Source organism: Hydractinia symbiolongicarpus, chromosome 9, assembly GCF_029227915.1.
Source record: "Hydractinia symbiolongicarpus strain clone_291-10 chromosome 9, HSymV2.1, whole genome shotgun sequence".
NCBI classification, from domain to species: Eukaryota; Metazoa; Cnidaria; class Hydrozoa; order Anthoathecata; family Hydractiniidae; genus Hydractinia; species Hydractinia symbiolongicarpus.
Genome location: NC_079883.1, coordinates 9,720,746 through 9,741,094, shown reverse-complemented (window position 1 = coordinate 9,741,094; position 20,349 = coordinate 9,720,746). Strand labels below are relative to the sequence as shown.

The following is a 20,349-nucleotide window of genomic DNA, read 5'->3' as shown; positions in this document are numbered from 1 at the left end:
GTTAGCATTCATGTAAGTTACCATCCACTCGCTACAGTCGCTCTCCATCCTACGGCTAAATCAACAGCCGTGATTTTTACTATGTCGCCGTCCATCCGTACGCGGTGACAGTTGTAAGCTTTACAGTAACGTGACATGCTCCACAAGCAGTTACGGTGTGTGGACGATGCCTATCATGGCAACGCTTGTTCTTTATCGCTTCTCGGCCTAATGGCTAAGATCAAGTGTAGTATCTGTTCTTATCAGTTTAATATCTGGTAGGCCATTCTCTGAATGGTCAGTATATTAATCTGATTTTTGGCCTTGGGTCATGGAGGTGGATTCATTCACGCCGTGACCACGGGTTGCCTTGGTGTTGCACTATTACCGATGGCGGCCCACATAAGCAATAAAAGAATAATAGCAGTCCTCTTTCCGACGGCACTCTGCATAGTCTACGGCGGGAACAAAACGCGTACACTGGGGGAGAATACAGCCTATGCCCCGCGACACGGCAGTTTATAACACACTCAAGCCACAAGCATTAACAAACTTTGAAGGGTACCCTCATGCTACGGTGCAGTTCCAACTCATACTTACCTGACGGGGAAGTAAAGACTGATCAATGAGGGTTTTCTTCCAGAGTGAGGCTCTTGCATTGCACTACGCTTGGGCTGACCTCTGCGATTACTGCAAACGTCAGTAACTCGACCGTACAATTTCTGGTAGTGGGGGCCTGCGTCCGCGCTCGCCCCCTCCTTAATTCAAAATGAATGAGCTTAGAAAAGTTGCGCGGCCAAATGTCGGTGGTGACTTAAACGCTAAGGTAAAACCTCGCTTGGCTGTTACGAAACGTGATTGCGATATAAGTCCTCGGAAGGCGGCGGAATTTTATTTTATTTGCCATTCCGTCAGGGTTATTGGATGATCGGCAATAGATCGAGTTTGTATGCATTTGAAAGCTCTTTTTTCTCGTACTATCACCTGAAAATGTCGTAGGAAAATGTCATAGGAAACACTTTCAACAACCGCCACGTTCCTTAATTGTTATAACAAGAAATATATCACAGCACCATTGAAATGAAAAGGCAACAAATGAAAATGAAAAGCCTACGACACCGGGAGTTCCCAGGCGGTCCCCCATCCAAGTACTATCCCGGCCCGACGATGCTTAACTTCCGTGATCAGACGAGAACGGGTGTGTTCATCGTGGTATGGCCGTAGACATTAGTAGGGGCAAATACGTGCAATTTATTTTGACGTTGTGATCAAATTTTTTTATTTAATTTCTTTGAGTTACTTAGGACAAGGCGTATGCATGGATTATCTATTAGACTTTAAGGTTATAGTTTTGTGAAAAAAACAATGTTTTTTTAAAGATGTGTGGCTATAAAAATAGCCGTTGTTTTCTGAGTGTAGCGGTTTACTTCTTCTGTCCTTTGTCGTTCTTCTTTGGGAGTAAGACAGCTTGAATGTTTGGCAAAACACCACCAGCTGCAATGGTTACACCGCTCAAAAGTTTGTTTAATTCTTCATCATTACGAACAGCCAATTGTAAATGTCTTGGAATAATCCTAGCTTTTTTGTTGTCTCTTGCTGCGTTACCAGCCAACTCCAATATCTCAGCAGATAAATATTCCAAGACGGCTGCTAAGTAAACTGGTGCTCCAGATCCAATTCGGTTAGCATAGTGCCCTCTACGAAGGAATCTATGCACTCTACCGACTGGAAATTGAAGTCCAGCTCTTGAGGATCTTGTCTTGGCTTTAGCCTTAGCTTTTCCACCTTTTCCACGTCCAGACATAACTGCGATTTGATTTGTAAGTTAATACAAAAACGTACGAATATTTAACGTAAGTGTTAACGAAATAAACTTTACTCGTTTTTTCATCATAAAAATAGGATCGAAATCATGTTTTTTTAACCAATCATAATTAAGTATTAAACAAAAGATTTTTTTTTTAACCAATTAAATTGCGTATCGGCGTTTTCGGATCGAATTCGATCCGATTTTTTTACTTATAAACAAAAAGTTTTGACTTGCAGTTTAATGCTTATTTACAAGTTAAGTAGCAAAAATTTTTAACCATGTCTGACGCAGCAGCTAAAGGAGGAAAACAGGCACCTAAAGTAGCCAAGAAAGGTGAAAAAAGAGCCGGCAAAAAAGGAGGAAAGATTGGTGGAACTGGTGAAAAGAAACGCAAGAGAAAGAGAAAGGAAAGTTATGCTATTTACATCTACAATGTTTTGAAACAAGTTCACCCAGATGTCGGAGTTTCAAGCAAAGCTATGAGCATCATGAACTCATTTGTCAACGACATCTTTGAGCGCATTGCTTCCGAAGCTTCGCGTTTGGCTCTTCAAAACAAAAAGTCGACCATCTCTTCTCGTGAAATTCAAACCGCAGTACGTCTTCTCTTGCCTGGAGAACTTGCAAAACACGCAGTCAGTGAAGGAACAAAAGCCGTCACAAAATACACAAGCAGCAAGTAAACCAACGTCTACCAAACACAAACGGTCTTTTTTAAGACCACACATCTTTAAAAAAACATTTACTTGGCGTCACTACAAGTTAACCGAAGTTAATAAAACTTCTAAATAATGTGCTTAAGAACACTAGCCTACATTTAAAATACTTCCCCATGTGTGTGTGTGGATTAGCTTCACTTTTCATACGTATTATTAGCTGTACTTGCAGAAAAGACAAGTACATTGATCCATGTTATTGCTTACATTTAACTTAACCCAGCTTTTCACGGAAACACTCCCAGGCAAATTAACCCTACAAAGTATTTCTAAATTTTTTTTGTGTCATATATGACATAGTATCGTATAGCAATAAATGTAACTGTGACAAGACTTTACACATTGTGTAATTTGGAAGCGTGCACAAAGTAATGTTTTAAAAGATTTGTGGCTATAAAAATAGCCGTTTTTGTTGAGCAATGACAACGCTTAACCTCCGAATCCGTAAAGAGTTCTTCCTTGACGTTTTAAGGCATAAACAACATCCATAGCGGTAACGGTCTTGCGTTTAGCGTGCTCTGTGTAGGTTACAGCATCACGAATAACATTCTCTAAGAAAACCTTCAGTACACCTCTGGTTTCCTCATAGATAAGGCCAGAGATACGTTTGACACCACCTCGTCGAGCAAGACGTCGAATAGCAGGTTTTGTGATTCCCTGAATGTTATCACGAAGAATTTTTCGGTGACGTTTAGCACCTCCTTTTCCCAATCCTTTACCTCCTTTTCCGCGTCCAGACATATTGATATAGTTGCGTACAGAACGAGTACAAAAACAACGTTTGAGTTAACAGAATTCAGACAGCTTTAAAAAGAGGCCATAAAATTACCTACTGCTCGTGGAAACACCCTAATTAACCAATAGAGTTGCGTCATTACAAAATGTTCCGAACATTTTGTACATTTTTTTAAGTAAAACTGTAGTTTTTTTAAAAATTCGTGGTCTTAATGTTTCAGTAAGGCAATAAATTTGGCATCGTTGGAATTCGCCAAACCTTCTGCTACTTACTAAAAAAAAAAAAAGTCAAAAGCTTTTGTGTATCAGAAGATACAGCCGTTTTCCCGTAGCCAAAAAACACAGATTTTATAAAAATGTTAAAGTAATGAGCGTAATGTCATTATGCAGCCAATCAGAAATTACTTTCTTAGCACCAATCAAATGGTTTGTTTTGAACCTTAGCTGTCAATCAATATGAGAAATAAAACTTTGGCGCGATAGTGCATTTTAGACCGTCTTGTGTATCCGTACTACATCGACTTCTTAAAATATGGCTCGTACAAAGCAAACTGCACGTAAATCTACTGGAGGAAAGGCTCCACGAAAACAACTCGCCACTAAAGCTGCGAGGAAAAGCGCACCAGCTACTGGAGGAGTGAAAAAACCACATCGTTACAGACCTGGTACAGTTGCTCTCAGAGAAATCAGAAGATACCAGAAGTCAACCGAGCTCTTGATCCGCAAGTTGCCTTTCCAGCGTCTTGTGCGAGAAATTGCTCAGGACTTCAAAACAGATCTGCGATTCCAGAGCACAGCCGTTATGGCTCTGCAAGAGGCTTCTGAAGCGTACCTTGTTGGCTTGTTCGAGGATACTAACTTGTGTGCCATTCACGCAAAACGAGTTACAATCATGCCTAAAGACATCCAGTTGGCAAGAAGAATTCGTGGGGAACGTGCCTAAGCATCTTACCAAACAAAAAACGGCTATTTTTATAGCCACACATCCATAAAAAATATTACGGCTAGCTTTTTATATCAAACTTTGTTCTGCTTTCTGTTTAAATTTTATGCTACATAAAAATTTTATGCTACATAAAGTTTGACAATGTTAAAAATATGAAGGGCAAGAAAAGTAAAAGCAAGAAAATAAGAAATTTAAAAACGAAAATACTTAAACTTAGGGAATCTAATCTTAAAATTACTCTTTTTTAACTGTTTAAGTGACTTAAACAAGTTTAACTTTGTACCAAGATAATGTTTTTTTGTAAATGTGTGGCTATAAAAATAGCCGTTTGTTAATGTAATAGCCAGATACACACAAATTATTTTTTTGCGGTCTTCTTTGCTGCCTTTTTGGGAGTCTTTTTGACCTTCTTTGCTGCAGGTTTTTTAGCAACAGGCTTCTTTGTGGGTTTCTTAGCTGCTGGTTTCTTAGCCGAGGCTTTCTTTGTGGCAGGCTTCTTTGCTGCTTTCTTTGGCGTGCTCTTCTTTGCTGGCTTCTTTTTTGGTGTACTTTTCTTTGCAGTAGGCTTCTTTGCCGTTGGCTTTTTTGCTGCGGCCTTTTTCTTAGGTTTTTCTTTTTTTACCTGACCTAGCTTGAATGATCCAGAAGCACCAGTGCCTTTAGTTTGAATCAAATCGCCTGATGTTACTCCTCGTTTAAGAGCCATTTTCAGATGATGATCTGAGTTTTCAGCAACTTTGTAATTTGCATGAATATATTTTGTAATAGCTTGGCGAGATGAACCACCGCGTTCCTTTAGGGTAGCGATAGCAGCCTTGATCATGTCCACATATTTAGGGTGATCAGCTGTCTTCTTTGCAGCAGGTTTCTTCTTGGGTGCGATTTTCTTTGGAGAAGCTGCTTCACTCATTTTTAATGTTTTCTTACAACAATCCAACGATAAACGATGCTTGTTATCACAGTAGAAGTATACTAAACATTACCGTGTAAATGAGATATAATTTAAGACGGTGCGAAGTATGCGGACGTAAAAGTACCACTCCCGGGAATTGATTTGGCGCGAAAACAGAAATGTGTGTTTCTGTACATCGTATAATGTCCGTTTTGGGAGCCGCGACTATGCGAAAGCATGTTAATTTTTATTTGTAGCACGACGCAATAGTCTGAAAGAGAAGCTGCTGGAGTTTGAGGTCTTCAGCATTACATCTACTCTGTTAATTTGGGCTTCTTCCGCGCCCGTGTTAGGATTTTCATAAAGCGTTCTTTGGTTTGCGTTGCGTATGTCGGCCTACATCATCGACACGGCCTGTTTCCGGCTATTAGGAGCAATTCATATATTGGGCACTGCGTTTCGACTTTTTTATTAGACCACAGTAAAAAAATTCACTCACAGAAGTCCCTTTCTTTCATGGCTACAAACACGAAGAATTCTGTCGTAAGTAAAACGAATGCGCAAGCCAAAATAACGATGGGGCGAAGTCATAAGCATCGCCCTGTGGCCCAATGGATAAGGCATCTGACTACGAATCAGGGGATTCCAGGTTCGACTCCTGGCAGGGTCGCACTGTCGCATTTCGGCTGCATGGTCTACTGTGTAACGCGCGCGCACGTTCTGGCGTAATGCGTTGATAAACGGAATGTACGCAGTCATATTGGAAAGTAATATCACGCACTTAGTATCGTCGCCTTTGTTAGCATTCATGTAAGTTACCATCCACTCGCTACAGTCGCTCTCCATCCTACGGCTAAATCAACAGCCGTGATTTTTACTATGTCGCCGTCCATCCGTACGCGGTGACAGTTGTAAGCTTTACAGTAACGTGACATGCTCCACAAGCAGTTACGGTGTGTGGACGATGCCTATCATGGCAACGCTTGTTCTTTATCGCTTCTCGGCCTAATGGCTAAGATCAAGTGTAGTATCTGTTCTTATCAGTTTAATATCTGGTAGGCCATTCTCTGAATGGTCAGTATATTAATCTGATTTTTGGCCTTGGGTCATGGAGGTGGATTCATTCACGCCGTGACCACGGGTTGCCTTGGTGTTGCACTATTACCGATGGCGGCCCACATAAGCAATAAAAGAATAATAGCAGTCCTCTTTCCGACGGCACTCTGCATAGTCTACGGCGGGAACAAAACGCGTACACTGGGGGAGAATACAGCCTATGCCCCGCGACACGGCAGTTTATAACACACTCAAGCCACAAGCATTAACAAACTTTGAAGGGTACCCTCATGCTACGGTGCAGTTCCAACTCATACTTACCTGACGGGGAAGTAAAGACTGATCAATGAGGGTTTTCTTCCAGAGTGAGGCTCTTGCATTGCACTACGCTTGGGCTGACCTCTGCGATTACTGCAAACGTCAGTAACTCGACCGTACAATTTCTGGTAGTGGGGGCCTGCGTCCGCGCTCGCCCCCTCCTTAATTCAAAATGAATGAGCTTAGAAAAGTTGCGCGGCCAAATGTCGGTGGTGACTTAAACGCTAAGGTAAAACCTCGCTTGGCTGTTACGAAACGTGATTGCGATATAAGTCCTCGGAAGGCGGCGGAATTTTATTTTATTTGCCATTCCGTCAGGGTTATTGGATGATCGGCAATAGATCGAGTTTGTATGCATTTGAAAGCTCTTTTTTCTCGTACTATCACCTGAAAATGTCGTAGGAAAATGTCATAGGAAACACTTTCAACAACCGCCACGTTCCTTAATTGTTATAACAAGAAATATATCACAGCACCATTGAAATGAAAAGGCAACAAATGAAAATGAAAAGCCTACGACACCGGGAGTTCCCAGGCGGTCCCCCATCCAAGTACTATCCCGGCCCGACGATGCTTAACTTCCGTGATCAGACGAGAACGGGTGTGTTCATCGTGGTATGGCCGTAGACATTAGTAGGGGCAAATACGTGCAATTTATTTTGACGTTGTGATCAAATTTTTTTATTTAATTTCTTTGAGTTACTTAGGACAAGGCGTATGCATGGATTATCTATTAGACTTTAAGGTTATAGTTTTGTGAAAAAAACAATGTTTTTTTAAAGATGTGTGGCTATAAAAATAGCCGTTGTTTTCTGAGTGTAGCGGTTTACTTCTTCTGTCCTTTGTCGTTCTTCTTTGGGAGTAAGACAGCTTGAATGTTTGGCAAAACACCACCAGCTGCAATGGTTACACCGCTCAAAAGTTTGTTTAATTCTTCATCATTACGAACAGCCAATTGTAAATGTCTTGGAATAATCCTAGCTTTTTTGTTGTCTCTTGCTGCGTTACCAGCCAACTCCAATATCTCAGCAGATAAATATTCCAAGACGGCTGCTAAGTAAACTGGTGCTCCAGATCCAATTCGGTTAGCATAGTGCCCTCTACGAAGGAATCTATGCACTCTACCGACTGGAAATTGAAGTCCAGCTCTTGAGGATCTTGTCTTGGCTTTAGCCTTAGCTTTTCCACCTTTTCCACGTCCAGACATAACTGCGATTTGATTTGTAAGTTAATACAAAAACGTACGAATATTTAACGTAAGTGTTAACGAAATAAACTTTACTCGTTTTTTCATCATAAAAATAGGATCGAAATCATGTTTTTTTAACCAATCATAATTAAGTATTAAACAAAAGATTTTTTTTTTAACCAATTAAATTGCGTATCGGCGTTTTCGGATCGAATTCGATCCGATTTTTTTACTTATAAACAAAAAGTTTTGACTTGCAGTTTAATGCTTATTTACAAGTTAAGTAGCAAAAATTTTTAACCATGTCTGACGCAGCAGCTAAAGGAGGAAAACAGGCACCTAAAGTAGCCAAGAAAGGTGAAAAAAGAGCCGGCAAAAAAGGAGGAAAGATTGGTGGAACTGGTGAAAAGAAACGCAAGAGAAAGAGAAAGGAAAGTTATGCTATTTACATCTACAATGTTTTGAAACAAGTTCACCCAGATGTCGGAGTTTCAAGCAAAGCTATGAGCATCATGAACTCATTTGTCAACGACATCTTTGAGCGCATTGCTTCCGAAGCTTCGCGTTTGGCTCTTCAAAACAAAAAGTCGACCATCTCTTCTCGTGAAATTCAAACCGCAGTACGTCTTCTCTTGCCTGGAGAACTTGCAAAACACGCAGTCAGTGAAGGAACAAAAGCCGTCACAAAATACACAAGCAGCAAGTAAACCAACGTCTACCAAACACAAACGGTCTTTTTTAAGACCACACATCTTTAAAAAAACATTTACTTGGCGTCACTACAAGTTAACCGAAGTTAATAAAACTTCTAAATAATGTGCTTAAGAACACTAGCCTACATTTAAAATACTTCCCCATGTGTGTGTGTGGATTAGCTTCACTTTTCATACGTATTATTAGCTGTACTTGCAGAAAAGACAAGTACATTGATCCATGTTATTGCTTACATTTAACTTAACCCAGCTTTTCACGGAAACACTCCCAGGCAAATTAACCCTACAAAGTATTTCTAAATTTTTTTTGTGTCATATATGACATAGTATCGTATAGCAATAAATGTAACTGTGACAAGACTTTACACATTGTGTAATTTGGAAGCGTGCACAAAGTAATGTTTTAAAAGATTTGTGGCTATAAAAATAGCCGTTTTTGTTGAGCAATGACAACGCTTAACCTCCGAATCCGTAAAGAGTTCTTCCTTGACGTTTTAAGGCATAAACAACATCCATAGCGGTAACGGTCTTGCGTTTAGCGTGCTCTGTGTAGGTTACAGCATCACGAATAACATTCTCTAAGAAAACCTTCAGTACACCTCTGGTTTCCTCATAGATAAGGCCAGAGATACGTTTGACACCACCTCGTCGAGCAAGACGTCGAATAGCAGGTTTTGTGATTCCCTGAATGTTATCACGAAGAATTTTTCGGTGACGTTTAGCACCTCCTTTTCCCAATCCTTTACCTCCTTTTCCGCGTCCAGACATATTGATATAGTTGCGTACAGAACGAGTACAAAAACAACGTTTGAGTTAACAGAATTCAGACAGCTTTAAAAAGAGGCCATAAAATTACCTACTGCTCGTGGAAACACCCTAATTAACCAATAGAGTTGCGTCATTACAAAATGTTCCGAACATTTTGTACATTTTTTTAAGTAAAACTGTAGTTTTTTTAAAAATTCGTGGTCTTAATGTTTCAGTAAGGCAATAAATTTGGCATCGTTGGAATTCGCCAAACCTTCTGCTACTTACTAAAAAAAAAAAAAGTCAAAAGCTTTTGTGTATCAGAAGATACAGCCGTTTTCCCGTAGCCAAAAAACACAGATTTTATAAAAATGTTAAAGTAATGAGCGTAATGTCATTATGCAGCCAATCAGAAATTACTTTCTTAGCACCAATCAAATGGTTTGTTTTGAACCTTAGCTGTCAATCAATATGAGAAATAAAACTTTGGCGCGATAGTGCATTTTAGACCGTCTTGTGTATCCGTACTACATCGACTTCTTAAAATATGGCTCGTACAAAGCAAACTGCACGTAAATCTACTGGAGGAAAGGCTCCACGAAAACAACTCGCCACTAAAGCTGCGAGGAAAAGCGCACCAGCTACTGGAGGAGTGAAAAAACCACATCGTTACAGACCTGGTACAGTTGCTCTCAGAGAAATCAGAAGATACCAGAAGTCAACCGAGCTCTTGATCCGCAAGTTGCCTTTCCAGCGTCTTGTGCGAGAAATTGCTCAGGACTTCAAAACAGATCTGCGATTCCAGAGCACAGCCGTTATGGCTCTGCAAGAGGCTTCTGAAGCGTACCTTGTTGGCTTGTTCGAGGATACTAACTTGTGTGCCATTCACGCAAAACGAGTTACAATCATGCCTAAAGACATCCAGTTGGCAAGAAGAATTCGTGGGGAACGTGCCTAAGCATCTTACCAAACAAAAAACGGCTATTTTTATAGCCACACATCCATAAAAAATATTACGGCTAGCTTTTTATATCAAACTTTGTTCTGCTTTCTGTTTAAATTTTATGCTACATAAAAATTTTATGCTACATAAAGTTTGACAATGTTAAAAATATGAAGGGCAAGAAAAGTAAAAGCAAGAAAATAAGAAATTTAAAAACGAAAATACTTAAACTTAGGGAATCTAATCTTAAAATTACTCTTTTTTAACTGTTTAAGTGACTTAAACAAGTTTAACTTTGTACCAAGATAATGTTTTTTTGTAAATGTGTGGCTATAAAAATAGCCGTTTGTTAATGTAATAGCCAGATACACACAAATTATTTTTTTGCGGTCTTCTTTGCTGCCTTTTTGGGAGTCTTTTTGACCTTCTTTGCTGCAGGTTTTTTAGCAACAGGCTTCTTTGTGGGTTTCTTAGCTGCTGGTTTCTTAGCCGAGGCTTTCTTTGTGGCAGGCTTCTTTGCTGCTTTCTTTGGCGTGCTCTTCTTTGCTGGCTTCTTTTTTGGTGTACTTTTCTTTGCAGTAGGCTTCTTTGCCGTTGGCTTTTTTGCTGCGGCCTTTTTCTTAGGTTTTTCTTTTTTTACCTGACCTAGCTTGAATGATCCAGAAGCACCAGTGCCTTTAGTTTGAATCAAATCGCCTGATGTTACTCCTCGTTTAAGAGCCATTTTCAGATGATGATCTGAGTTTTCAGCAACTTTGTAATTTGCATGAATATATTTTGTAATAGCTTGGCGAGATGAACCACCGCGTTCCTTTAGGGTAGCGATAGCAGCCTTGATCATGTCCACATATTTAGGGTGATCAGCTGTCTTCTTTGCAGCAGGTTTCTTCTTGGGTGCGATTTTCTTTGGAGAAGCTGCTTCACTCATTTTTAATGTTTTCTTACAACAATCCAACGATAAACGATGCTTGTTATCACAGTAGAAGTATACTAAACATTACCGTGTAAATGAGATATAATTTAAGACGGTGCGAAGTATGCGGACGTAAAAGTACCACTCCCGGGAATTGATTTGGCGCGAAAACAGAAATGTGTGTTTCTGTACATCGTATAATGTCCGTTTTGGGAGCCGCGACTATGCGAAAGCATGTTAATTTTTATTTGTAGCACGACGCAATAGTCTGAAAGAGAAGCTGCTGGAGTTTGAGGTCTTCAGCATTACATCTACTCTGTTAATTTGGGCTTCTTCCGCGCCCGTGTTAGGATTTTCATAAAGCGTTCTTTGGTTTGCGTTGCGTATGTCGGCCTACATCATCGACACGGCCTGTTTCCGGCTATTAGGAGCAATTCATATATTGGGCACTGCGTTTCGACTTTTTTATTAGACCACAGTAAAAAAATTCACTCACAGAAGTCCCTTTCTTTCATGGCTACAAACACGAAGAATTCTGTCGTAAGTAAAACGAATGCGCAAGCCAAAATAACGATGGGGCGAAGTCATAAGCATCGCCCTGTGGCCCAATGGATAAGGCATCTGACTACGAATCAGGGGATTCCAGGTTCGACTCCTGGCAGGGTCGCACTGTCGCATTTCGGCTGCATGGTCTACTGTGTAACGCGCGCGCACGTTCTGGCGTAATGCGTTGATAAACGGAATGTACGCAGTCATATTGGAAAGTAATATCACGCACTTAGTATCGTCGCCTTTGTTAGCATTCATGTAAGTTACCATCCACTCGCTACAGTCGCTCTCCATCCTACGGCTAAATCAACAGCCGTGATTTTTACTATGTCGCCGTCCATCCGTACGCGGTGACAGTTGTAAGCTTTACAGTAACGTGACATGCTCCACAAGCAGTTACGGTGTGTGGACGATGCCTATCATGGCAACGCTTGTTCTTTATCGCTTCTCGGCCTAATGGCTAAGATCAAGTGTAGTATCTGTTCTTATCAGTTTAATATCTGGTAGGCCATTCTCTGAATGGTCAGTATATTAATCTGATTTTTGGCCTTGGGTCATGGAGGTGGATTCATTCACGCCGTGACCACGGGTTGCCTTGGTGTTGCACTATTACCGATGGCGGCCCACATAAGCAATAAAAGAATAATAGCAGTCCTCTTTCCGACGGCACTCTGCATAGTCTACGGCGGGAACAAAACGCGTACACTGGGGGAGAATACAGCCTATGCCCCGCGACACGGCAGTTTATAACACACTCAAGCCACAAGCATTAACAAACTTTGAAGGGTACCCTCATGCTACGGTGCAGTTCCAACTCATACTTACCTGACGGGGAAGTAAAGACTGATCAATGAGGGTTTTCTTCCAGAGTGAGGCTCTTGCATTGCACTACGCTTGGGCTGACCTCTGCGATTACTGCAAACGTCAGTAACTCGACCGTACAATTTCTGGTAGTGGGGGCCTGCGTCCGCGCTCGCCCCCTCCTTAATTCAAAATGAATGAGCTTAGAAAAGTTGCGCGGCCAAATGTCGGTGGTGACTTAAACGCTAAGGTAAAACCTCGCTTGGCTGTTACGAAACGTGATTGCGATATAAGTCCTCGGAAGGCGGCGGAATTTTATTTTATTTGCCATTCCGTCAGGGTTATTGGATGATCGGCAATAAACTTTACTCGTTTTTTCATCATAAAAATAGGATCGAAATCATGTTTTTTTAACCAATCATAATTAAGTATTAAACAAAAGATTTTTTTTTTAACCAATTAAATTGCGTATCGGCGTTTTCGGATCGAATTCGATCCGATTTTTTTACTTATAAACAAAAAGTTTTGACTTGCAGTTTAATGCTTATTTACAAGTTAAGTAGCAAAAATTTTTAACCATGTCTGACGCAGCAGCTAAAGGAGGAAAACAGGCACCTAAAGTAGCCAAGAAAGGTGAAAAAAGAGCCGGCAAAAAAGGAGGAAAGATTGGTGGAACTGGTGAAAAGAAACGCAAGAGAAAGAGAAAGGAAAGTTATGCTATTTACATCTACAATGTTTTGAAACAAGTTCACCCAGATGTCGGAGTTTCAAGCAAAGCTATGAGCATCATGAACTCATTTGTCAACGACATCTTTGAGCGCATTGCTTCCGAAGCTTCGCGTTTGGCTCTTCAAAACAAAAAGTCGACCATCTCTTCTCGTGAAATTCAAACCGCAGTACGTCTTCTCTTGCCTGGAGAACTTGCAAAACACGCAGTCAGTGAAGGAACAAAAGCCGTCACAAAATACACAAGCAGCAAGTAAACCAACGTCTACCAAACACAAACGGTCTTTTTTAAGACCACACATCTTTAAAAAAACATTTACTTGGCGTCACTACAAGTTAACCGAAGTTAATAAAACTTCTAAATAATGTGCTTAAGAACACTAGCCTACATTTAAAATACTTCCCCATGTGTGTGTGTGGATTAGCTTCACTTTTCATACGTATTATTAGCTGTACTTGCAGAAAAGACAAGTACATTGATCCATGTTATTGCTTACATTTAACTTAACCCAGCTTTTCACGGAAACACTCCCAGGCAAATTAACCCTACAAAGTATTTCTAAATTTTTTTTGTGTCATATATGACATAGTATCGTATAGCAATAAATGTAACTGTGACAAGACTTTACACATTGTGTAATTTGGAAGCGTGCACAAAGTAATGTTTTAAAAGATTTGTGGCTATAAAAATAGCCGTTTTTGTTGAGCAATGACAACGCTTAACCTCCGAATCCGTAAAGAGTTCTTCCTTGACGTTTTAAGGCATAAACAACATCCATAGCGGTAACGGTCTTGCGTTTAGCGTGCTCTGTGTAGGTTACAGCATCACGAATAACATTCTCTAAGAAAACCTTCAGTACACCTCTGGTTTCCTCATAGATAAGGCCAGAGATACGTTTGACACCACCTCGTCGAGCAAGACGTCGAATAGCAGGTTTTGTGATTCCCTGAATGTTATCACGAAGAATTTTTCGGTGACGTTTAGCACCTCCTTTTCCCAATCCTTTACCTCCTTTTCCGCGTCCAGACATATTGATATAGTTGCGTACAGAACGAGTACAAAAACAACGTTTGAGTTAACAGAATTCAGACAGCTTTAAAAAGAGGCCATAAAATTACCTACTGCTCGTGGAAACACCCTAATTAACCAATAGAGTTGCGTCATTACAAAATGTTCCGAACATTTTGTACATTTTTTTAAGTAAAACTGTAGTTTTTTTAAAAATTCGTGGTCTTAATGTTTCAGTAAGGCAATAAATTTGGCATCGTTGGAATTCGCCAAACCTTCTGCTACTTACTAAAAAAAAAAAAAGTCAAAAGCTTTTGTGTATCAGAAGATACAGCCGTTTTCCCGTAGCCAAAAAACACAGATTTTATAAAAATGTTAAAGTAATGAGCGTAATGTCATTATGCAGCCAATCAGAAATTACTTTCTTAGCACCAATCAAATGGTTTGTTTTGAACCTTAGCTGTCAATCAATATGAGAAATAAAACTTTGGCGCGATAGTGCATTTTAGACCGTCTTGTGTATCCGTACTACATCGACTTCTTAAAATATGGCTCGTACAAAGCAAACTGCACGTAAATCTACTGGAGGAAAGGCTCCACGAAAACAACTCGCCACTAAAGCTGCGAGGAAAAGCGCACCAGCTACTGGAGGAGTGAAAAAACCACATCGTTACAGACCTGGTACAGTTGCTCTCAGAGAAATCAGAAGATACCAGAAGTCAACCGAGCTCTTGATCCGCAAGTTGCCTTTCCAGCGTCTTGTGCGAGAAATTGCTCAGGACTTCAAAACAGATCTGCGATTCCAGAGCACAGCCGTTATGGCTCTGCAAGAGGCTTCTGAAGCGTACCTTGTTGGCTTGTTCGAGGATACTAACTTGTGTGCCATTCACGCAAAACGAGTTACAATCATGCCTAAAGACATCCAGTTGGCAAGAAGAATTCGTGGGGAACGTGCCTAAGCATCTTACCAAACAAAAAACGGCTATTTTTATAGCCACACATCCATAAAAAATATTACGGCTAGCTTTTTATATCAAACTTTGTTCTGCTTTCTGTTTAAATTTTATGCTACATAAAAATTTTATGCTACATAAAGTTTGACAATGTTAAAAATATGAAGGGCAAGAAAAGTAAAAGCAAGAAAATAAGAAATTTAAAAACGAAAATACTTAAACTTAGGGAATCTAATCTTAAAATTACTCTTTTTTAACTGTTTAAGTGACTTAAACAAGTTTAACTTTGTACCAAGATAATGTTTTTTTGTAAATGTGTGGCTATAAAAATAGCCGTTTGTTAATGTAATAGCCAGATACACACAAATTATTTTTTTGCGGTCTTCTTTGCTGCCTTTTTGGGAGTCTTTTTGACCTTCTTTGCTGCAGGTTTTTTAGCAACAGGCTTCTTTGTGGGTTTCTTAGCTGCTGGTTTCTTAGCCGAGGCTTTCTTTGTGGCAGGCTTCTTTGCTGCTTTCTTTGGCGTGCTCTTCTTTGCTGGCTTCTTTTTTGGTGTACTTTTCTTTGCAGTAGGCTTCTTTGCCGTTGGCTTTTTTGCTGCGGCCTTTTTCTTAGGTTTTTCTTTTTTTACCTGACCTAGCTTGAATGATCCAGAAGCACCAGTGCCTTTAGTTTGAATCAAATCGCCTGATGTTACTCCTCGTTTAAGAGCCATTTTCAGATGATGATCTGAGTTTTCAGCAACTTTGTAATTTGCATGAATATATTTTGTAATAGCTTGGCGAGATGAACCACCGCGTTCCTTTAGGGTAGCGATAGCAGCCTTGATCATGTCCACATATTTAGGGTGATCAGCTGTCTTCTTTGCAGCAGGTTTCTTCTTGGGTGCGATTTTCTTTGGAGAAGCTGCTTCACTCATTTTTAATGTTTTCTTACAACAATCCAACGATAAACGATGCTTGTTATCACAGTAGAAGTATACTAAACATTACCGTGTAAATGAGATATAATTTAAGACGGTGCGAAGTATGCGGACGTAAAAGTACCACTCCCGGGAATTGATTTGGCGCGAAAACAGAAATGTGTGTTTCTGTACATCGTATAATGTCCGTTTTGGGAGCCGCGACTATGCGAAAGCATGTTAATTTTTATTTGTAGCACGACGCAATAGTCTGAAAGAGAAGCTGCTGGAGTTTGAGGTCTTCAGCATTACATCTACTCTGTTAATTTGGGCTTCTTCCGCGCCCGTGTTAGGATTTTCATAAAGCGTTCTTTGGTTTGCGTTGCGTATGTCGGCCTACATCATCGACACGGCCTGTTTCCGGCTATTAGGAGCAATTCATATATTGGGCACTGCGTTTCGACTTTTTTATTAGACCACAGTAAAAAAATTCACTCACAGAAGTCCCTTTCTTTCATGGCTACAAACACGAAGAATTCTGTCGTAAGTAAAACGAATGCGCAAGCCAAAATAACGATGGGGCGAAGTCATAAGCATCGCCCTGTGGCCCAATGGATAAGGCATCTGACTACGAATCAGGGGATTCCAGGTTCGACTCCTGGCAGGGTCGCACTGTCGCATTTCGGCTGCATGGTCTACTGTGTAACGCGCGCGCACGTTCTGGCGTAATGCGTTGATAAACGGAATGTACGCAGTCATATTGGAAAGTAATATCACGCACTTAGTATCGTCGCCTTTGTTAGCATTCATGTAAGTTACCATCCACTCGCTACAGTCGCTCTCCATCCTACGGCTAAATCAACAGCCGTGATTTTTACTATGTCGCCGTCCATCCGTACGCGGTGACAGTTGTAAGCTTTACAGTAACGTGACATGCTCCACAAGCAGTTACGGTGTGTGGACGATGCCTATCATGGCAACGCTTGTTCTTTATCGCTTCTCGGCCTAATGGCTAAGATCAAGTGTAGTATCTGTTCTTATCAGTTTAATATCTGGTAGGCCATTCTCTGAATGGTCAGTATATTAATCTGATTTTTGGCCTTGGGTCATGGAGGTGGATTCATTCACGCCGTGACCACGGGTTGCCTTGGTGTTGCACTATTACCGATGGCGGCCCACATAAGCAATAAAAGAATAATAGCAGTCCTCTTTCCGACGGCACTCTGCATAGTCTACGGCGGGAACAAAACGCGTACACTGGGGGAGAATACAGCCTATGCCCCGCGACACGGCAGTTTATAACACACTCAAGCCACAAGCATTAACAAACTTTGAAGGGTACCCTCATGCTACGGTGCAGTTCCAACTCATACTTACCTGACGGGGAAGTAAAGACTGATCAATGAGGGTTTTCTTCCAGAGTGAGGCTCTTGCATTGCACTACGCTTGGGCTGACCTCTGCGATTACTGCAAACGTCAGTAACTCGACCGTACAATTTCTGGTAGTGGGGGCCTGCGTCCGCGCTCGCCCCCTCCTTAATTCAAAATGAATGAGCTTAGAAAAGTTGCGCGGCCAAATGTCGGTGGTGACTTAAACGCTAAGGTAAAACCTCGCTTGGCTGTTACGAAACGTGATTGCGATATAAGTCCTCGGAAGGCGGCGGAATTTTATTTTATTTGCCATTCCGTCAGGGTTATTGGATGATCGGCAATAGATCGAGTTTGTATGCATTTGAAAGCTCTTTTTTCTCGTACTATCACCTGAAAATGTCGTAGGAAAATGTCATAGGAAACACTTTCAACAACCGCCACGTTCCTTAATTGTTATAACAAGAAATATATCACAGCACCATTGAAATGAAAAGGCAACAAATGAAAATGAAAAGCCTACGACACCGGGAGTTCCCAGGCGGTCCCCCATCCAAGTACTATCCCGGCCCGACGATGCTTAACTTCCGTGATCAGACGAGAACGGGTGTGTTCATCGTGGTATGGCCGTAGACATTAGTAGGGGCAAATACGTGCAATTTATTTTGACGTTGTGATCAAATTTTTTTATTTAATTTCTTTGAGTTACTTAGGACAAGGCGTATGCATGGATTATCTATTAGACTTTAAGGTTATAGTTTTGTGAAAAAAACAATGTTTTTTTAAAGATGTGTGGCTATAAAAATAGCCGTTGTTTTCTGAGTGTAGCGGTTTACTTCTTCTGTCCTTTGTCGTTCTTCTTTGGGAGTAAGACAGCTTGAATGTTTGGCAAAACACCACCAGCTGCAATGGTTACACCGCTCAAAAGTTTGTTTAATTCTTCATCATTACGAACAGCCAATTGTAAATGTCTTGGAATAATCCTAGCTTTTTTGTTGTCTCTTGCTGCGTTACCAGCCAACTCCAATATCTCAGCAGATAAATATTCCAAGACGGCTGCTAAGTAAACTGGTGCTCCAGATCCAATTCGGTTAGCATAGTGCCCTCTACGAAGGAATCTATGCACTCTACCGACTGGAAATTGAAGTCCAGCTCTTGAGGATCTTGTCTTGGCTTTAGCCTTAGCTTTTCCACCTTTTCCACGTCCAGACATAACTGCGATTTGATTTGTAAGTTAATACAAAAACGTACGAATATTTAACGTAAGTGTTAACGAAATAAACTTTACTCGTTTTTTCATCATAAAAATAGGATCGAAATCATGTTTTTTTAACCAATCATAATTAAGTATTAAACAAAAGATTTTTTTTTTAACCAATTAAATTGCGTATCGGCGTTTTCGGATCGAATTCGATCCGATTTTTTTACTTATAAACAAAAAGTTTTGACTTGCAGTTTAATGCTTATTTACAAGTTAAGTAGCAAAAATTTTTAACCATGTCTGACGCAGCAGCTAAAGGAGGAAAACAGGCACCTAAAGTAGCCAAGAAAGGTGAAAAAAGAGCCGGCAAAAAAGGAGGAAAGATTGGTGGAACTGGTGAAAAGAAACGCAAGAGAAAGAGAAAGGAAAGTTATGCTATTTACATCTACAATGTTTTGAAACAAGTTCACCCAGATGTCGGAGTTTCAAGCAAAGCTATGAGCATCATGAACTCATTTGTCAACGACATCTTTGAGCGCATTGCTTCCGAAGCTTCGCGTTTGGCTCTTCAAAACAAAAAGTCGACCATCTCTTCTCGTGAAATTCAAACCGCAGTACGTCTTCTCTTGCCTGGAGAACTTGCAAAACACGCAGTCAGTGAAGGAACAAAAGCCGTCACAAAATACACAAGCAGCAAGTAAACCAACGTCTACCAAACACAAACGGTCTTTTTTAAGACCACACATCTTTAAAAAAACATTTACTTGGCGTCACTACAAGTTAACCGAAGTTAATAAAACTTCTAAATAATGTGCTTAAGAACACTAGCCTACATTTAAAATACTTCCCCATGTGTGTGTGTGGATTAGCTTCACTTTTCATACGTATTATTAGCTGTACTTGCAGAAAAGACAAGTACATTGATCCATGTTATTGCTTACATTTAACTTAACCCAGCTTTTCACGGAAACACTCCCAGGCAAATTAACCCTACAAAGTATTTCTAAATTTTTTTTGTGTCATATATGACATAGTATCGTATAGCAATAAATGTAACTGTGACAAGACTTTACACATTGTGTAATTTGGAAGCGTGCACAAAGTAATGTTTTAAAAGATTTGTGGCTATAAAAATAGCCGTTTTTGTTGAGCAATGACAACGCTTAACCTCCGAATCCGTAAAGAGTTCTTCCTTGACGTTTTAAGGCATAAACAACATCCATAGCGGTAACGGTCTTGCGTTTAGCGTGCTCTGTGTAGGTTACAGCATCACGAATAACATTCTCTAAGAAAACCTTCAGTACACCTCTGGTTTCCTCATAGATAAGGCCAGAGATACGTTTGACACCACCTCGTCGAGCAAGACGTCGAATAGCAGGTTTTGTGATTCCCTGAATGTTATCACGAAGAATTTTTCGGTGACGTTTAGCACCTCCTTTTCCCAATCCTTTACCTCCTTTTCCGCGTCCAGACATATTGATATAGTTGCGTACAGAACGAGTACAAAAACAACGTTTGAGTTAACAGAATTCAGACAGCTTTAAAAAGAGGCCATAAAATTACCTACTGCTCGTGGAAACACCCTAATTAACCAATAGAGTTGCGTCATTACAAAATGTTCCGAACATTTTGTACATTTTTTTAAGTAAAACTGTAGTTTTTTTAAAAATTCGTGGTCTTAATGTTTCAGTAAGGCAATAAATTTGGCATCGTTGGAATTCGCCAAACCTTCTGCTACTTACTAAAAAAAAAAAAAGTCAAAAGCTTTTGTGTATCAGAAGATACAGCCGTTTTCCCGTAGCCAAAAAACACAGATTTTATAAAAATGTTAAAGTAATGAGCGTAATGTCATTATGCAGCCAATCAGAAATTACTTTCTTAGCA

At 40.3% G+C, this 20,349-nt stretch overlaps 5 protein-coding genes and 11 non-coding genes across 16 annotated transcripts in view; 12 read left to right on the top strand and 4 right to left on the bottom strand.

The window, feature by feature from the left end:
- The first annotated feature begins 194 nt into the window (after positions 1-194).
- Positions 195-386, top strand: LOC130661004 (U2 spliceosomal RNA). Its single transcript, XR_008988200.1, has one exon. It is a non-coding gene; the product is annotated as a U2 spliceosomal RNA (small nuclear RNA).
- Positions 387-571: 185 nt separating this feature from the next.
- On the top strand, positions 572-736 carry LOC130659956 (U1 spliceosomal RNA). The gene has a single exon (XR_008987159.1). It is a non-coding gene; the product is annotated as a U1 spliceosomal RNA (small nuclear RNA).
- Positions 737-1,086: 350 nt separating this feature from the next.
- On the bottom strand, positions 1,087-1,205 carry LOC130661690 (5S ribosomal RNA). The gene has a single exon (XR_008988868.1). It is a non-coding gene; the product is annotated as a 5S ribosomal RNA (ribosomal RNA).
- Positions 1,206-2,060: 855 nt separating this feature from the next.
- Positions 2,061-2,613, top strand: LOC130656749 (histone H2B, gonadal-like). The gene has a single exon (XM_057459660.1). The coding sequence runs from the start codon at positions 2,068-2,070 to the stop codon at positions 2,470-2,472; it is 405 nt and encodes a 134-aa protein (XP_057315643.1). The 5' UTR covers positions 2,061-2,067; the 3' UTR covers positions 2,473-2,613.
- A 3,457-nt stretch (positions 2,614-6,070) lies between these two features.
- Positions 6,071-6,262, top strand: LOC130661003 (U2 spliceosomal RNA). The gene has a single exon (XR_008988199.1). It is a non-coding gene; the product is annotated as a U2 spliceosomal RNA (small nuclear RNA).
- A 185-nt stretch (positions 6,263-6,447) lies between these two features.
- Positions 6,448-6,612, top strand: LOC130659955 (U1 spliceosomal RNA). The gene has a single exon (XR_008987158.1). It is a non-coding gene; the product is annotated as a U1 spliceosomal RNA (small nuclear RNA).
- Positions 6,613-6,962: 350 nt separating this feature from the next.
- Positions 6,963-7,081, bottom strand: LOC130661689 (5S ribosomal RNA). The gene has a single exon (XR_008988867.1). It is a non-coding gene; the product is annotated as a 5S ribosomal RNA (ribosomal RNA).
- An 855-nt stretch (positions 7,082-7,936) lies between these two features.
- Positions 7,937-8,489, top strand: LOC130656748 (histone H2B, gonadal-like). The gene has a single exon (XM_057459659.1). It carries the CDS (start codon positions 7,944-7,946, stop codon positions 8,346-8,348), a length of 405 nt encoding a protein of 134 aa, XP_057315642.1. The 5' UTR covers positions 7,937-7,943; the 3' UTR covers positions 8,349-8,489.
- A 1,789-nt stretch (positions 8,490-10,278) lies between these two features.
- The window catches only part of LOC130656728 (histone H1-delta-like), a 76,166-nt gene continuing 66,095 nt past the window's right edge, over positions 10,279-20,349 (bottom strand). The window contains exon 2 of the mRNA XM_057459642.1: positions 10,279-12,670. Within this exon, the coding sequence (XP_057315625.1) occupies positions 10,421-10,972 (552 nt within the window). The 5' untranslated portion in view covers positions 10,973-12,670 and the 3' untranslated portion in view covers positions 10,279-10,420. The remainder of the gene's footprint in view (positions 12,671-20,349) is intronic.
- LOC130661002 (U2 spliceosomal RNA) lies at positions 11,947-12,138 on the top strand. The gene has a single exon (XR_008988198.1). It is a non-coding gene; the product is annotated as a U2 spliceosomal RNA (small nuclear RNA).
- LOC130659952 (U1 spliceosomal RNA) lies at positions 12,324-12,488 on the top strand. Its single transcript, XR_008987156.1, has one exon. It is a non-coding gene; the product is annotated as a U1 spliceosomal RNA (small nuclear RNA).
- Positions 12,763-13,426, top strand: LOC130656742 (histone H2B, gonadal-like). Its single transcript, XM_057459654.1, has one exon. It carries the CDS (start codon positions 12,886-12,888, stop codon positions 13,288-13,290), a length of 405 nt encoding a protein of 134 aa, XP_057315637.1. The 5' UTR covers positions 12,763-12,885; the 3' UTR covers positions 13,291-13,426.
- LOC130661001 (U2 spliceosomal RNA) lies at positions 16,889-17,080 on the top strand. The gene has a single exon (XR_008988197.1). It is a non-coding gene; the product is annotated as a U2 spliceosomal RNA (small nuclear RNA).
- LOC130659951 (U1 spliceosomal RNA) lies at positions 17,266-17,430 on the top strand. The gene has a single exon (XR_008987155.1). It is a non-coding gene; the product is annotated as a U1 spliceosomal RNA (small nuclear RNA).
- LOC130661688 (5S ribosomal RNA) lies at positions 17,781-17,899 on the bottom strand. The gene has a single exon (XR_008988866.1). It is a non-coding gene; the product is annotated as a 5S ribosomal RNA (ribosomal RNA).
- Positions 18,634-19,302, top strand: LOC130656741 (histone H2B, gonadal-like). The gene has a single exon (XM_057459653.1). The coding sequence runs from the start codon at positions 18,762-18,764 to the stop codon at positions 19,164-19,166; it is 405 nt and encodes a 134-aa protein (XP_057315636.1). The 5' UTR covers positions 18,634-18,761; the 3' UTR covers positions 19,167-19,302.

Excerpts from the sequence above, each read along its gene's own strand:
- LOC130656749 (XM_057459660.1), top strand. The coding sequence starts at position 2,068 with ATGTCTGACGCAGCAGCTAAAGGAGGAAAACAGGCACCTAAAGTAGCC.
- LOC130656748 (XM_057459659.1), top strand. The coding sequence starts at position 7,944 with ATGTCTGACGCAGCAGCTAAAGGAGGAAAACAGGCACCTAAAGTAGCC.
- LOC130656742 (XM_057459654.1), top strand. The coding sequence starts at position 12,886 with ATGTCTGACGCAGCAGCTAAAGGAGGAAAACAGGCACCTAAAGTAGCC.
- LOC130656741 (XM_057459653.1), top strand. The coding sequence starts at position 18,762 with ATGTCTGACGCAGCAGCTAAAGGAGGAAAACAGGCACCTAAAGTAGCC.